General features: G+C 38.8%; 1 protein-coding gene across 2 annotated transcripts in view; it reads right to left on the bottom strand.

Annotated features, from left to right (window-relative positions):
- The window catches only part of LOC114250730 (uncharacterized), a 76560-nt gene that overhangs the window by 29951 nt on the left and 31439 nt on the right, over window positions 1–15170 (bottom strand). The window contains exons 2-4 of one of the 2 annotated variants that reach the window (XM_089735728.1): window positions 15001–15056; window positions 14197–14589; window positions 5477–5663 (exon numbers count right to left, since the gene is read on the bottom strand). In XM_089735728.1, coding sequence (XP_089591854.1) covers window positions 5477–5663; window positions 14197–14589; window positions 15001–15019 — 599 coding nt within the window. In that variant the 5' untranslated portion in view covers window positions 15020–15056. Of the gene's footprint in view, window positions 1–5476; window positions 5664–14196; window positions 15057–15170 lie in introns of both variants that reach the window. The other variant, XM_089735727.1, reaches the window with a different exon arrangement.

Genomic DNA, 15170 nt, shown 5'->3' with positions numbered 1-15170 from the left:
GAAAGAACTCATCGCTTTGGTATTGCGTGGTTAATGAAGAACATAGATATCACAACGGGAAACCCGCTAGCCATTATGAGACAAGCTCAGTCCCAATTGTATTATAAAAAGGATATCCCGCATTTAAAAGTGATTCCTACCAGAACGGACTTACAATACGTTCCCCAAGTCCATATTCGGTCGATGCCGAATATGGTCTTGGGGAATGCTGCTGCGCGTTTTTTGATAAATTCCTTAGTCGCCTTTTAGGACAGCCACGGAGAGAGATGAACCATTCCTATTCTAGATCAATAAAAAACATAATTAATAAAAAAATATATTTTTATTTTATGTATGTTATGTTATGTATTCTGCTTACACGTTAAACATTCTTTATCTATTAAAAACGATGAAAAAACAAGGATAATGAGTAGTTTTTATTTTATTTTAGGAGTTTTTATTTTATTAGACGAAATAAAATGTTTTCTAGTTAAAAAAAATTAAAGTTACTTACTATTCGTTACTTTATTTTTATTATAGATAATTAAAATCAAAATGTTGTATGACGATGATCAAATTCGTAGAATAAAATTTAACAAAACGCTTTTCGCTTTATCTTTTATTTTTATTGCTTCATTAACACAAAACATTAGACAATATTATTTAATTTTACCTTATCATAAACATAAAACGTATATGAAAAATAACTCGTCAAATACGAGCACAGAACACAAAGGTACAACAACAGCCGGTGTGGCGCGGCATCTAGTTGCGGTCGACAAACGGCTGGGCCGTTTCAGTCTGACGGCTGAACGGTCCAACAGTTCAATTAAGCCGTTCACAAAGAACGTCAGACCGCGCGCCAACGTGGGCGTCATGCATATTTTATGACGTTTGAGTGTGTGTATTTGTATTATGTGTACATTTGAAAACATCCTTAGGGTTGTATTCACGACTTACTCTTGTATAGGATTTATTCATTGTACAATTTCTTGTTTTTCATTTTAACCCGATTTTTCGCCAGAAGACATATTAACAACTAGCTTTTGCCCGCGACTTCGTCCGCGTGGAATAGTTACTAAATTTTATTTTAGCGAAACTTCAACCGTTTCTGCAGCGCACGCAGCAGAAGCTCTCCAAAGAGAAAAAAAAACCCGATTTTGAAACATTTTTTATTGTTGCTCTTATCTTAGCGTGATGTTATATATAGACTATAGCTTTCCTAAATGAATGAGCTATCTAACACTGAAAGAATTTTTCAAATCGGACCAGTAGCTCCTGAGATTAGCGCGTTCAAACAAACAAACTCTTCAGCTTTATAATATTAGTATAAATAGTATAGATAAAAGGGCCACCCCTGCAACGTAACGCGCTTAAAGCTAACTCTAGCTATACGATCGGTAATTCGCACCATCTTGCCTATTTCTGTCGCAAAACAGAAACACGGTTATAAAATAGTGGTATAGTCGTTAAACTAAACCATTGAGACATGAACACGTCTGTCTGTCCACAGCAGTAAAAAGAACTTAATCTCAAATCCATTAATTTCATCCATTACTTTCTCTACCAATCGTTATTCAACACTGGACACGTTCCAATGGTGTTTATAACTTATCCATTTTCAGTTGTTTCACGGCCATCATTAACCTCGTTGATCGAGTAGCTATCGACTAGGAGGGATCTCGGGTGTTTATATTCTTGTCTCGTGAGCATTGCCTCTTAAACAAAAGGAAGTTGAAAGCCAAAGGATTATTAAAAAAACGCGCAGGATTGCGCATACTATGGCGATTCCATTCGAAAACGCAGCAGTAGCAAGCCTTTTTTTTTATTGCTTAGATGGGTGGACGAGCTCACAGCCCACCTGGTGTTAAGTGGAGCCCATAGACATCCACAACGTAAATACGCCGCCCACTTTGAGATACAAGTTCTAAGGTCTCAAGTATAATTACAACGGCTGCCCCACCCTTCAAACCGAAACGCATTACTGCTTCACGGCAGAAATAGGCAGGGTGGTGGTACCCACCCGCGCGGACTCACAAGAGGTCCTACCACCAGTAAGTTTTTCGGGTCAGGAGCCAAACCGCCTAAGTGGTCCCTGTGCCTGCGTGCCAATAGTGGATCTATTGTCTAAGAACAAGCAAACCTTCGCTTTTCTGTCTTCCATTCGGATTAAAACGTGAATGCCACGAACCTCCATCGCACGATTCCGAAGTTTCTCAAAACCCAGATCATTCCTAATGTATATCAAATTTAACTTGTATTTCGAAATTCCATGACGAAGAAACATTTTGTGCTCACACCTAATTACATCTAAATCCGTGTAATCGACATCCCTACGCCCACAACGATACGGAGGCGTCCTTTCGAAATGATTCCACTGAAATTAGCTTAATAATAATCTCGGGGTACATTTTATTTGAGCACAGAAAATACATTTCAAAGGTATTCGAAAATTGTAACAACCAAAACAAGGCTTATACTCAGAAGTTTCAAAAGTTCTCCTCTCAATCAAATATATCTGAGCTGAACTTGAAGAGGTCAAGGTTTAAATAAGGGCGCCCGGTTTATTCATATCAAGCGATGCGACTGTGCGGCTTCAAACTTTGGAGGCTGTTACCGTTTTTTTTTTTTCTAAAAAATGTAATCAAACGACACGAACAAAGTGTAGTCTGATTATACGTATGTAATAGGTTGGGGAAAAAGTCTTTTCGCATTATAGTATGTATGAACTTGTAATAAAATCTCTTTGGCTATACCACTTGTATCTGGCTGGTTTTGGTATCAGTAAAAGTTTACATTTTAAAGAAGATCATTGCAAATTCAAATTAGGAAAATGTGTGACTTTTATTTATTCTTCGTACAGTCAAGATGAGTGAATCTAATGAAGAAATTCGATACATTTTAAAATTTTACTACAAAAAAGGTAAAAATCCAACGCAAGCCGCGAAAACAATTTGCGATGTTTATGGACCTAGTGCAGTGTTTGTGAGAGTAGCACAAATTTGGTTTAAGCGTTTTCAATCCGAAAATTTTGATGTCAAAGATGCACGTCGCTCTGCTCGTACTATTACGGATAAAATGGATGCCATTTCTGAAAAAGTAGAGGAAGATCGGTGTATCAGTAGTCACGACCTAGCTGAAGAACTGGGAATTGACCAGAAAACAGTTTTGGGTTTGGATTTGGAGGTGTTAATGCATCCGCCGTATAGTCCTTTTTTTTCGTGAAGGGGGCCGATCCTCCTACGAGGTCCCCGCGCATAAGGGGCGCACGGGGTATGTGAGACTCAACGATCTGCATGGTGTTGTGAGCAGATCGCGGGCCCAAGGATTTTAGGGCCCACCCACTAAACGACTCCCCTGCACTCTTACACCCGACGTCCGATCCCCTCCGAGGCCAGAACCCGGATGAGGTAGGGGGAGTTACCGCGGTCAACACTACAACCAGACAGCGCGGCTCAGCGTTTTGGTTTAAAGGGTGGGGCAGCCGTTGTAACTGTACTGAGATCTTAGAACTTATATCTCAAGGTGGGTGGCGCATTTACGTTGTAGATGTCTATGGGCTCCAGTAACCACTTAACACCAGGTGGGCTGTGAGCTCGTCCACCCATCTACGTAATAAAAAATAACCTCCATATACAGAGCGTTTTTATCTCTTCCAACGATTTTACTCATTACCCGAATTCAACATGCTTATGAGCAAACAGTGGTGATAGGACGCACGTGAGCCCTGGAGGTAAGCTTTATACAATTTAATTGAGATTTCGTCATATGTTAGGGTAGATAGCGATTTTCATGTTGAATTGCCCATAGGCTCTCTTCTTTTGTCCACCCAATGCTGAGTATAGGTCTTTTCGTATGCACTCCATTCTTTTCGGTCTTTTGCCTTTCGCATCCAGTCCCCTTACTATTTATTTTGACCAGGTCGTCGGTCCTCCTCATTGGATGTCTGCCGGCGTTACGATGACCAGTACGAGGTCTCCACCTCAGTACTGTTGTACCCCACCGATTGTCAGTACGACGGCATATGTGGCCGACCCAGTTCCCTTTTCTCCGAGCATTCACTGGACTAATAGATAACAACTCCACACCTGCCCTATCTATCCAATAAATAATCTTCCTGAACTCGGCACCTTTCGTACCAAAAAACAACGACCATCGCGTTGTTGAAAATGGGATTACATATCCATAGAATACAAGATAAAATGCGGTTGTAAACTTTCTTTCCGAAAGTCACGACCTCTCGATCCCTCGGGGTGTCGCTTTCATTCAGAAATATAATACGACTTTGTGTTCGAAAAACAGGACGCGTATAAGAAACCTTTCTTTTACTTGCCAATAAAAAACATTTACTTGGCAATAAGAAAAAAAATTGAACATAATGTAAAGCCTACTAAATAAAAAAGCAACTTACTGGTTAGATCTTGATAAAAATTAGATGTAGGATAGTGGTAAAGATAGTACAATAAGCGGTCTTATTGCTAAAAGGAGAGAAAAGAGATCGCTTCCGGCTTGCCGTTCTATCTACAGAAATTCTAGAAAAGATACAGCAGGTGTGCTGCGGTGTACTATTATTAACAATATTTAGAGTGGTCTATCAAGATAGAACAAGCCTTTACGCAGAGAGTGGTCTATCAAGATAGAACAAGCCTTTACGCAGATTATTGAATAATGACGAAAATAGATCTATACAATCAATATATGTATGTATATTATATCTATCATTATTATATATCATTACCGGTGGTAGGACCTCTTGTGAGTCCGCACGGGCAGGTACCACCGCCCCGCCTATTTCTGCCGTGAAGCAGTAATGCGTTTCGGTTTGAAGGGTGGGGCAGCCGTTGTGACTATACTGAGACCTTAGAACTATATCTCAAGGTGTGTGGCGCATTTACGTTGTAGATGTCTATGGGCTCCAGTAATCACTTAACACCAGGTGGTGGGCTGTGAGCTCGTCCACACATCAAAGCAATAAATAAATAAAAAATCTACAATTGAGGTAGATAAAGCATATAACAGTAGTGGATCACATGAGAGTACGATTGAAGCTTAAAAACTTTAGCGATTGAGACTTGTAATAAAATATTATTGAACAGATTTTTATGGCGTTTTTATCACATTTAGTGAGTCACCAACATTTTGGCGTTGTTGCAAGCACCAAGATTACTGGTAGACTCAAAAATGTGGGCTGTTAAAAGCAGATAAATCTACCCACATTTTGATCCATTTTGGATGATACCGTTGGAACTCGACTACTCGCCTCGACAATATTACTTATTACATATATCGATATTTATATTTGAGCTCAACGAATTATTATTTTACTAAACCTAGCGACTACAGCTACAGAAATACTGGAAACTCATTAACCCTTTGAGGTCATATAGTTTAGTCTTTAGTTTACTTACACTTACATTAGTCTTAGGACCGCAAAGTTAAGCGGGAACGTGGTAAGAAGAAAAAAGAGAAAGAAGAAGAAGCAGTAAAATTTCATCACCTGCTGTTAGTTGAATTGACGGAAGTGTTCGACCGACTCCGGCGGTTGCAGATGGAGTCTCCGCAGTTGACGACGCCGCCCTTGGTCGTGATGCTGAAGGTCCGCAGCCGGTACAAGTCGTCGGACGCCCGAGGGTTGTACGGCTTTTCCGGCAAAGAACAGACCCGAGGACGCGAATGTTCCACCACTGAGGACAAAATACAAATTAGTTTATTCTAAGGAAAGAAGACCTAGGAAGTGGGCGTGGCCTGCTGACGTAATACAGCAGCGACTTCAGACTGGTCGGAGTTGGAGAGGAGAGTTGAGGGCATCACTAACATGCCGCCTCTTTCACGGCCACTTTCTGATCTCGGCACCAGGGGTAGACGGACATTGTTCATTCGCGTGTCAACTTAGTTACCCACATTTTGTCATTAGTATTTAAAATCAATAATTGTTGACAATTGTATTTTGTATCGTTCTATTTATATTTTTGACATGACAACGTCTTATAATTCGATGGAGCCGGCTGCAAGCACGAAAAAACATGACTCATGGGGCGTTCCATTTAAGGCTTGAAGTGCAAGCGAGAGCGCGCAACGAGCGACAAAGAGGCACAATCTATCTATATATATAAAAATGAATTGCTGATCGTTAGTCTCGCTAAAACTCGAGAACGGCTGGACTGATTTGGCTAACTTTGGTCTTGAATTATTTGTGGAAGTCCAGAGAAGGTTTAAAAGGTAGATAAATATGAAAATGCTCGGAATTAAACAAAAATAACAATTTGGTTTTCCCTTTGGTGTCCGTCCCCCGACGGACGGATTCCTTTTGTTTGTTTTCATTTTATTTTATACAAAAGTTTAGGTCTTTTATTTATCGATTGAGGCACTACGAAGTCTGCCGGGTCAGCTAGTATACAATAAAATTAAGAACGATTTCAGCAACACCAGGAATATACTCAAGCCACTGCCTACCGTAGAGATATCTTTGTAAGCCCAGTTTGAAGAAAGCATTATATAGTCCTAGGTAGTATGGATGAACTCTGCTCTGGTAACGAGATATACGACATTAGAAACGAGATGATGAGATCAACTCAGAGATTGTTAGAAGCAGCGTCCAAACATATTACTTAATCATGATATTTGAGAAAGGCATGATACCCTTAATTAGAAGTCGTCGTGGCCTAAGAGATAAGACATCCGGTGCATTCGTGTTGAGCGATGCACCTGTGTTCGAATCCCTGGCGGGTACCAATTTTTCTAATGAATTACGTACTCAACAAATGTTCACGATTGACTTCCACGGTGAAGAAATAACATCGTGTAATAAAAGTAAAACTCGCAAAATTATAATTTCCGTAATTACTGGTAGTAGGACCTCTTGTGAGTCCGCGCGTGTAGGTACCACCGCCCTGCCTATTTCTGCCGTGAAGCAGTAATGCGTTTCGGTTTGAAGAGTGGAGCAGCCTTTGTAACTATACTGAGATCTTAGAACTTATATCTCAAGGTGGGTGGCGCATTTACGTTGTAGATGTCCATGGGCTTCAGTAACCACTTAACACCAGGTGGGCTGTGAGCTCGTCCACACATCTAAGCAATAAAAAATTAAAAAATAATAATAATAATGTTTAAGCAAAAAAATTTATGACTCCACGAACAACGCTTAAATTACAGCCGTACTTTTCAAGCGCAAATAAATGTCAAGTTTGTCTTCACAACTCTGTTGTCGAGCACATAAAGCTCTCTCTAGTTAGCTTGTTGAAGCCCGAACTAATGTTAAAGTGGCACTTGACGTTTACAACCTATTTTGTGTCGGCTTACATTGTATGTAACGTCACATGTAGGTTTACCTTCGAGTGTGTAAGTTATATACGAAAACTAGCTGTACCCGTCCCCTTCGCTGGGCATTTAAAATTAATATTATTATATCTCACCCCCACAAAGATTCTCATCATTAACGCCCCCGCAACTGGTGTAGGGAGTCCAACACTAATATAAATATTAGCCTATCCATTAATTACATGTATTTCCTACATGGATACCAAGTTTCAAGTCAATCGGATGCATGGTTCAGTAGTTATAACGGAACATCCGTAAAAACCACTGTAGATTTATATATTAGTATAGATTAGTATAGATAAATACTTACACAGCTCATAGATTAGGGGCATTATTCGTAACCATAGCAACGAGACATAAAAGAGAATAAAAAAATAAACAGATGTGTAATTTCATAGAGTGGCTTTTGACTCGATCGATTCACATATGTTTTTATTGAAACTGTGGGTAGTGCGATGTAAGAGCTATCTCGTTAGTTCAGAACAACGTTTATTTGATAAAAGAACATTCTGCTCTCAGTGCTCCAATTTACTAATTACATATTGACTCATACTTACCACATGCTTACTAACAGAAAAGGTTTTTTTTTTATTGCTCCGATGGGTGGAACAGCTCACAGCCCATCTGATGTTAAGTGGTTACTGGAGCACATAGACATCTACAACCTAAATGCGCCACCCACCTTGAGGTTCTAAGGAGGTGGATGGTGGAGGTGGTAGGACCTCTTGTGAGTCCGCGCGGGTAGGTGCCACCGCCCTGCCTATTTCGGCCGTGAAGCAGTAATGCGTTTCGGTTTGAAGGATAGGGCAGCCGTTGTAACTATAGAACTCATATCCTCATAACCTTAGAACTCATATCTCAAGGTGGGTGGCGACACTTACGTTGTAAATGTCTATGGGCTCCGGTAACCACATAACATCAGGTGAGCCGTGAGTTCGTCCATCCATATAAGCATTAAAAAATAAAAAAAATAACAAAGCCAAATTATCTAAAAATATAAAAAAAAAATCTTACGTTACGGACGTTTTTTCTCGGTTAGGATACCCCTCGGCATCGTCCCATGAGGAACTTCATTCCAAAAATTCAATTAAAACCATAATGGTTTTAGTTTTCGTAATGTCCTACAAAAATAATCTACTGAATTTCCTAGTCTAGAACAAAGTCAACATTTACCCTTACACGTTCCCTAAGAATGGAATTAATATAAAGTTTATCATCAAAGTACAACATAGGTTTAAAGTAAACATTTAGTGAGCGAGATTCAGTTTGTTACTCCTTTCAGTCTACAGATTTAGTTCGCCTGTGGTCTAAAACTATTTCGATTAGGGAAGCTATCTATCTAGTATTATTAGCTGCTTTGCCGCTTCACTATCTTTATACATATGTATCTATGGCACATCTTCTTTCGAATAATATATCTAGTAGAATAATCGAGTACATCAACAGTTTATTAATACGTAAGATTCCGGGTGTCTTCGCCTACAGTATTACGATATCTTAAACATGCACAAAACTGTTATTTAAAAAAACTAAACATCTTCCATTCTTAATGTGCACAAATCGATGGTCATGTGAAAACTCGCAATTTTATTTGCACGTTCTTTATTGGCTCGCTTTGGGTAACATTCTATTGGAATTTTGTACTTGATTCTCCCTTGTAAACCAGAATTACGAATAAAATTCGGTATAAGAAAATAATTTGATTCGCTATGTCATTTTTTCAAATGTCAGGTTTTGACATTTATATTTTGAAATCTCCCGCCATCTTGCCCCGTTACCCGCGCGATCAACTGGACGCGATACTAGCGCTACGCGTTTCCGCAATTTGTGCAACAATTGAAAAAAAGGGCAGTCGTGAAATCATCAGCAGTTGGCGGTAAGCACGTATAACAAAAATACCTAAAAATAAAAAATAAAACTGAGCTATCGTACTCTACGACAGTTGCACGAATATACAGCTTATTATTTAAAAAGTGGTGACACGAACATAATAATGTTTTGAAGTTGATTGAATTCTCCATTTTAGTGTGTGATTGTTAGCATGAGTATGCTTGAGAGCGGTGAGGCGACTGGTGAGTTGGTCGTTTGGCACAAAAGAACGATGGAACTGCCGCGAGTTTGTTATTAAGCACAAATAGACAGAGTACTTACCGTAGTTTTGCCGGATTTTTTATTATTACACAATAATATTCTAAAAATGGTGAGAGATAAAGCCTACAAAGTATGTACTGCCTGTAGGTATAATTTGTAAACACACATAAACTTAAGTATTTACGAGTATAATTACTAACGACTATTAACTATAAAAGCTACTTTTTCGATTTTAATTACACTTTTTTTTTTCATTACATAATTTCCGACTCTGCGTTTACAGACGACTAAGATATTGGACCTCAGTCGTACACTGTAAAAGTAGTTTTAATTATTTCCACGACTCGTGGAAACCACAGAAATTCTTATATTTACAAGTAATTACGGTCTCCATTGATATTACTACATACATAATTATGGTTGCACTAAAATTACTTACTCGTTGGCCAGATTCAAGTACTTGATTTCTAAACTCTTTATTTTTATTCTTAAGTTAATAACATCGTCTGTGGGGACTTCACAACACAAACTCATCGATGTAACCGATTGGTCGCAGTATATTTCCATCTCTGTACCCGTTCCGTCAAACTTATCAACCCGAAACTTCGCAACCCAAAGAATAAAGCAAAAACTTTTCTAATACAAGAAAATTATGTCCGTCTCTCTTCATCGCTCATTTATTGTGTACTAACTTTTAAGTAATTGTCAACTCAATTGGGTATTCCAAAGGTACCTTTTTTATTCGAATTCACATTTACGAGCTTTGTTAGAGGTTCGTAATTTTGAAGCCGATTCAGCTGTTTTACTGCTGACATGAATTTGTGCGATGAATTGACAAGAATACCGGTGTTGTTTTTTTTTTTTTATTGCATACTGGTTGACCCGGCAGACTTCATAGTGCCTCAATCGATAAAAATAAAAAACCTAAACTTTTTTATAAAAGAAACTTAAAACAAAAAAAGGAAAAACAAAATTGTTATTTTTATTTAATTCCGAGCATTTTCATTCATTTATTTACCTTTTGAACCTTCCCTGGACTTCCACAAATAATTCAAGACCAAAATTTGCCAAATCGGTCCAGCCGTTCTCTAGTCAAATTCAATTCAATTCAAATTCAAAATCATTTATTTCAACTTGGATGTCATCAAAAACACACTTGTTGAATGTCAAAATGTAAAAGAAAATGTTAACTCTACCACCGGTTCCAAAAAAAGCCACAGTCCTGAGAAGAACCGGCGAAACAAACTCAGCGGGCTTTTTTTTTTTTTTTTTGTATTTTCTCAACTATTTTCTTTTTTTTTAAACAAGAAAACATATTTACAGTATACAAAAAAACAAGTCAAAAAAATACAATTCAAATAAATAATAATAATAATGAAAAATGAAAAGGCCAGGAGCGAACGCCTCATTCCCACGTAGTGCCATCTAGTAAAAAATCCTTAACTTTATAATATGCCTTGTTGCACAAACGTTCCTTGACAGTTTTCTTAAATCTATGAACAGGTAGTAGTTGAACGTTTTGTGGGATCTTGTTGAAAAGCTGTACACCCAGCCCCCTGAAAGAGTTGCTTATTTTCTTAATTCGAGCCGCCGGCAACGCAAGCCTATGTTTGTTCCTAGTGTTCACATTATGCAAATCGCAGACTCTGGGGAATTCTACAATGTTTTTACGCACGTACAATAAATTTTCAAAAATGTATTGGGACGCTAAAGTTAGAATTTTGATTTCCTTAAACTTGTCCCTCAAGGATTCCCTCGGGTGCATATTATAAATAGCACGAATAGCCCTCTTCTGCAGGATGAAAATCGTTTCGACATCGGCAGCATTGCCCCATAGCAAAATGCCATAGGACATAACACTATGAAAATAACTGAAATAAACTAGACGTGCCGTATCTTCATCAGTATACGTTCGTATTTTTTTTACCGCAAACGCTGCAGAACTAAGTCTATTCGCTAACTTGCATATGTGAGGACCCCACTGCAGCCTGGAATCAACTGTTATACCAAGAAAAACTGTCGAATCAACAAGCTCCAGTGTCTCTCCACTTACAATGATATTAGTGTCTACTTGTCTAACATTAGGTGTGGTAAATTTTATACATTTTGTTTTTTTGTTATTTAATAACAGATTATTAACACTAAACCAATGTACCACGCGCGAGATAGCATCATTCACATCGTCATAATCTTCCAATTGTCGTTTAATTTTAAACAATAAGGATGTATCATCAGCGAATAATACGACCTCGTGACGGGTTTCAATAAACTTTGGTAAATCATTGATATACACAAGAAATAAGAAGGGACCCAATATGGAACCCTGAGGAACACCCATATTAAGTAAGACACCGGAAGATCTCTTTCCTTTAACGTCTACCTTTTGGATTCTTCCGGATAAATAAGATTTAATAAGTTCTAATGAAACGCCCCTAATACCATAATGGTGTAATTTCCTCAACAATGTATTATGCTCAACACAATCAAAAGCTTTAGATAAGTCGCAGAATACCCCAAGGGCATTATGCGATTCCTCCCAAGCCTGAAAAATATTTTTAATAAGATCTACACCTGCATCAATAGTCGAACGGCCTCTAGTGAATCCATATTGTTTGTTATGAAGCAGGTTATTGGAATAGAAATGGTTCAAAAGCTGTTCCAAAATAATTTTTTCAAAAATTTTACTCAAAGTTGGTAGTACTGAAATGGGTCTAAAGTTAGTGGGGTCAAAAGTACTACCAGATTTAAACAGAGGTATTATTTTACTATATTTCATTAGATCAGGAAACACACCACTATCAATACAGTCATTAAATATTGTAGCAAGGTAAGGTGCGATTATATCAATAATGGATTTTATAACCTTCATTGATATTCCCCATAAATCACCAGTTTTTTTAATGTTAATGAGCTTGAAATTATCAATTATGTCCTTTATAGCAATATTTGTGAACTTAAAGTTAACACTGCATTTATCAACATGATCTTGCAGTAATGATTCGGCGACGGTAGGAGATGGAGTTTTAGCGAGACTAACGAACAGCAATTCATTTTTTATATATATAGACTAGCTAACCCGGCAAACTTCGTAGTGCCTCAATCGATAAATAAAAGACCTAAGCTTTTGTATAAAATAAACTTAAAACAAACAAAAGCAATCCGTCCGACGGGGGACACATCAAAGGAAAAACAAAATTGTTATTTTTATTTAATTCCGAAAATTTTCATATTTATGTACCTTTTAAACCTTCTCTGGACTTCCACAAATAATTCAAGACCAAAAACAAAATTAGCTAAATCGGTCCAGCCGTTCTCGAGTTTTAGCGAGACTAATGAACAGCAATTCATTTTTATATATATAGATAGAAGATAGACTAGCTGACCCGGCAGACTTCGTAGTGCCTCAATCGATAAATAAAATACCTAAACTTTTGTATAAAATAAACTTAAAACAAACAAAAGGAATCCGTCCGACGGGGGGGACATCAAAGGAAAAACAAAATTGTTATTTTTATTTAATTCTGAGTACTTTCATATTTATCTACCTTTTAAACATTCTCTGGACTTCCACAAATAATTCAAGACTAAAATTAGCCAAATCGGTCCAGCCGTTCTCGAGTTTTAGCGAGACTAACGAACAGCAATTCATCTATACTAATATTATAAAGAGGAAAGATTTGTTTGTTTGTTTGTTTCGAATAGGCTCCGAAACTACTGGACCGATTTGAAAAATTCTTTTTCCATTAGAAACCGACATTGTCCCTGATGAACATAGGATACTTTTTTTTTTTTTTGGTTTCATGTGTGTTTTAATGTTTCCGAAGCGAAGCGAGGGCGGGTCGCTAGTTTTTATATATAGAGATAGTGGTTGGTGAACTTGGGATATGAGTTTCGTTTGGATCATTTCACTATTGTCACGTGCTTCAAACCGAAAAGTGTGGCTGCGTCGCGGTAGTAATACGCATGCAGTGCAAGCTTACAATGTGGTTAGATACCCTTTACCTTACACGTGAGAGCTTAAAATATCGGCCTTCCGCATGTATTATTATAATATATTAAAAAATATAACAGTCGAATTCGCGTTTATTAGTTTCAAGTTATTGCTTCGGACCGTACGGAAACTATTCAGTTTTTATTGTCTCGGACTACCCACCTTGTGACCTTTGTTGTTTCGACGGGTCAATGAACCTACTACGTGTCTATTCAGGTTTTTTTTTTATTGCTTAGATGGGTGGACGAACTCACAGCCCACCTGATATTAAGTGGTTACTGGAGCCCATAGACATCTACAACGTAAATGCGCCACCCACCTTGAAATATAAGTTCTAAGGTCTCAGTATAGTTACAACGGCTGCCCCACCCTTCAAACTGAAACGCATTACTGCTTCACGGCAGGAATAGGCGGAGCGGTGGTACCTACCCGTGCGGACTCACAAGAGGTCCTACCACCAGTAAAAAGATGGATGATAATACTCAAGCTGTGATGTCAATGCCTGCAACCACTTAACACTAGATTAACACTATTTAGCTTTCGTCTTAAAACATCCTATGTTCTGCAATTTTATCAACGGTTTTATTATGAAAAGGCTTCTATTTATAAAGTATTAAAACTCACTCTACTTTATACCGTTTTCATTATAAGCCCGTTATAAAACCGCTTTGTGAATGACAAGAACGGATTTGTGCAACGCCCTCAGTTCAGTCGCAATGGATTAATTAACGTGACGTCGCCTGCCCACTTCCATTTCTATATCTGTTGTGACATAAATAGAACTTAGTCTTAATTCTAACAAAAAATATCAAAGTTACCTGGTAATTCTAGAAAGTTAGACGTCCTCCGTTGCCTCCCACGCATCGTGTTTTGGAAATTTAGAGGCCCTATGTCTTCGACAGAATCGCAGTTCGAAATCGTGGATTCCCTTGAGCCTCTGCGACTAGCCAGATATGCTAGGCCCCCCTTCATCGACCCTCGTCTCATCGGAGAGCACGGTCTACTGATGCTAGTCGAACGGGTCTGTGGCGTGTCATCAGTCATATCGGTTAGATCGGACGTTGATTTCCGACATATCTTGGAATAGGTTGTTGTTGCCTCATCGTCCGCGTCGTGAAGGATCGCTGATGGAGTCCCCGGCATAGCGTCTATGGAGTCATCGGTGTGGCTAGACACGATACTCGGTGACGTCACGAGCCGCGGTGAGCTCACTGTGGAAGTAGATCCATATAGTTTCCTAGTTCGATTTGGAGAGACGTAACCGGGGTTTGTGTGAATGTGCACGGGAGGCGGTTTCGGCGAGCGGGACTTTTCTCTGCGGTTGTGCTTCAGAGACGTGCTGTAATGTAGGCCGTGTGTGCGGTCCAAGCTGCTTGGACTGGAGCGATCGGAAGGACACTTCTGAGGGAAATTAAAGTGCCTCGGACTCATTGGGCTTCGATGGCCGTGCGCGATTGGGGATTTCGGTGGTTGGCTGTGCTTGTCATAGCTGCAACCGGATTGGGGAGTGTAGTATCCGGAGGAAGAGGTGCTTGATGTTATGGAAGGACTTTTTTGTGGGAAGACGAAATGGCGAGGACTTTTCGGAGTGTGAGGCTTAGGGGAGACGGGAGGATATCCACCAGGGCTGTTCACCGCCATGTTCACTGCGCGATATCCATCTCACTCTTGCTTATACCTGTAAATAATACAAACCATTTTAATTCAGCCGAATCAAGAATATTCGCCAAAACGTTTATTCGTCTTTTTATTTAAACTAGGGGTCCCGCAGTAGTCGAAATTCGACTATAAT

The sequence above is a fragment of the Bombyx mandarina genome, chromosome 20 (genome assembly GCF_030267445.1).
Source record: "Bombyx mandarina strain Sakado chromosome 20, ASM3026744v2".
NCBI lineage: Eukaryota > Metazoa > Arthropoda > Insecta > Lepidoptera > Bombycidae > Bombyx > Bombyx mandarina.
This window is presented reverse-complemented; position numbering and strand designations above follow the sequence as displayed.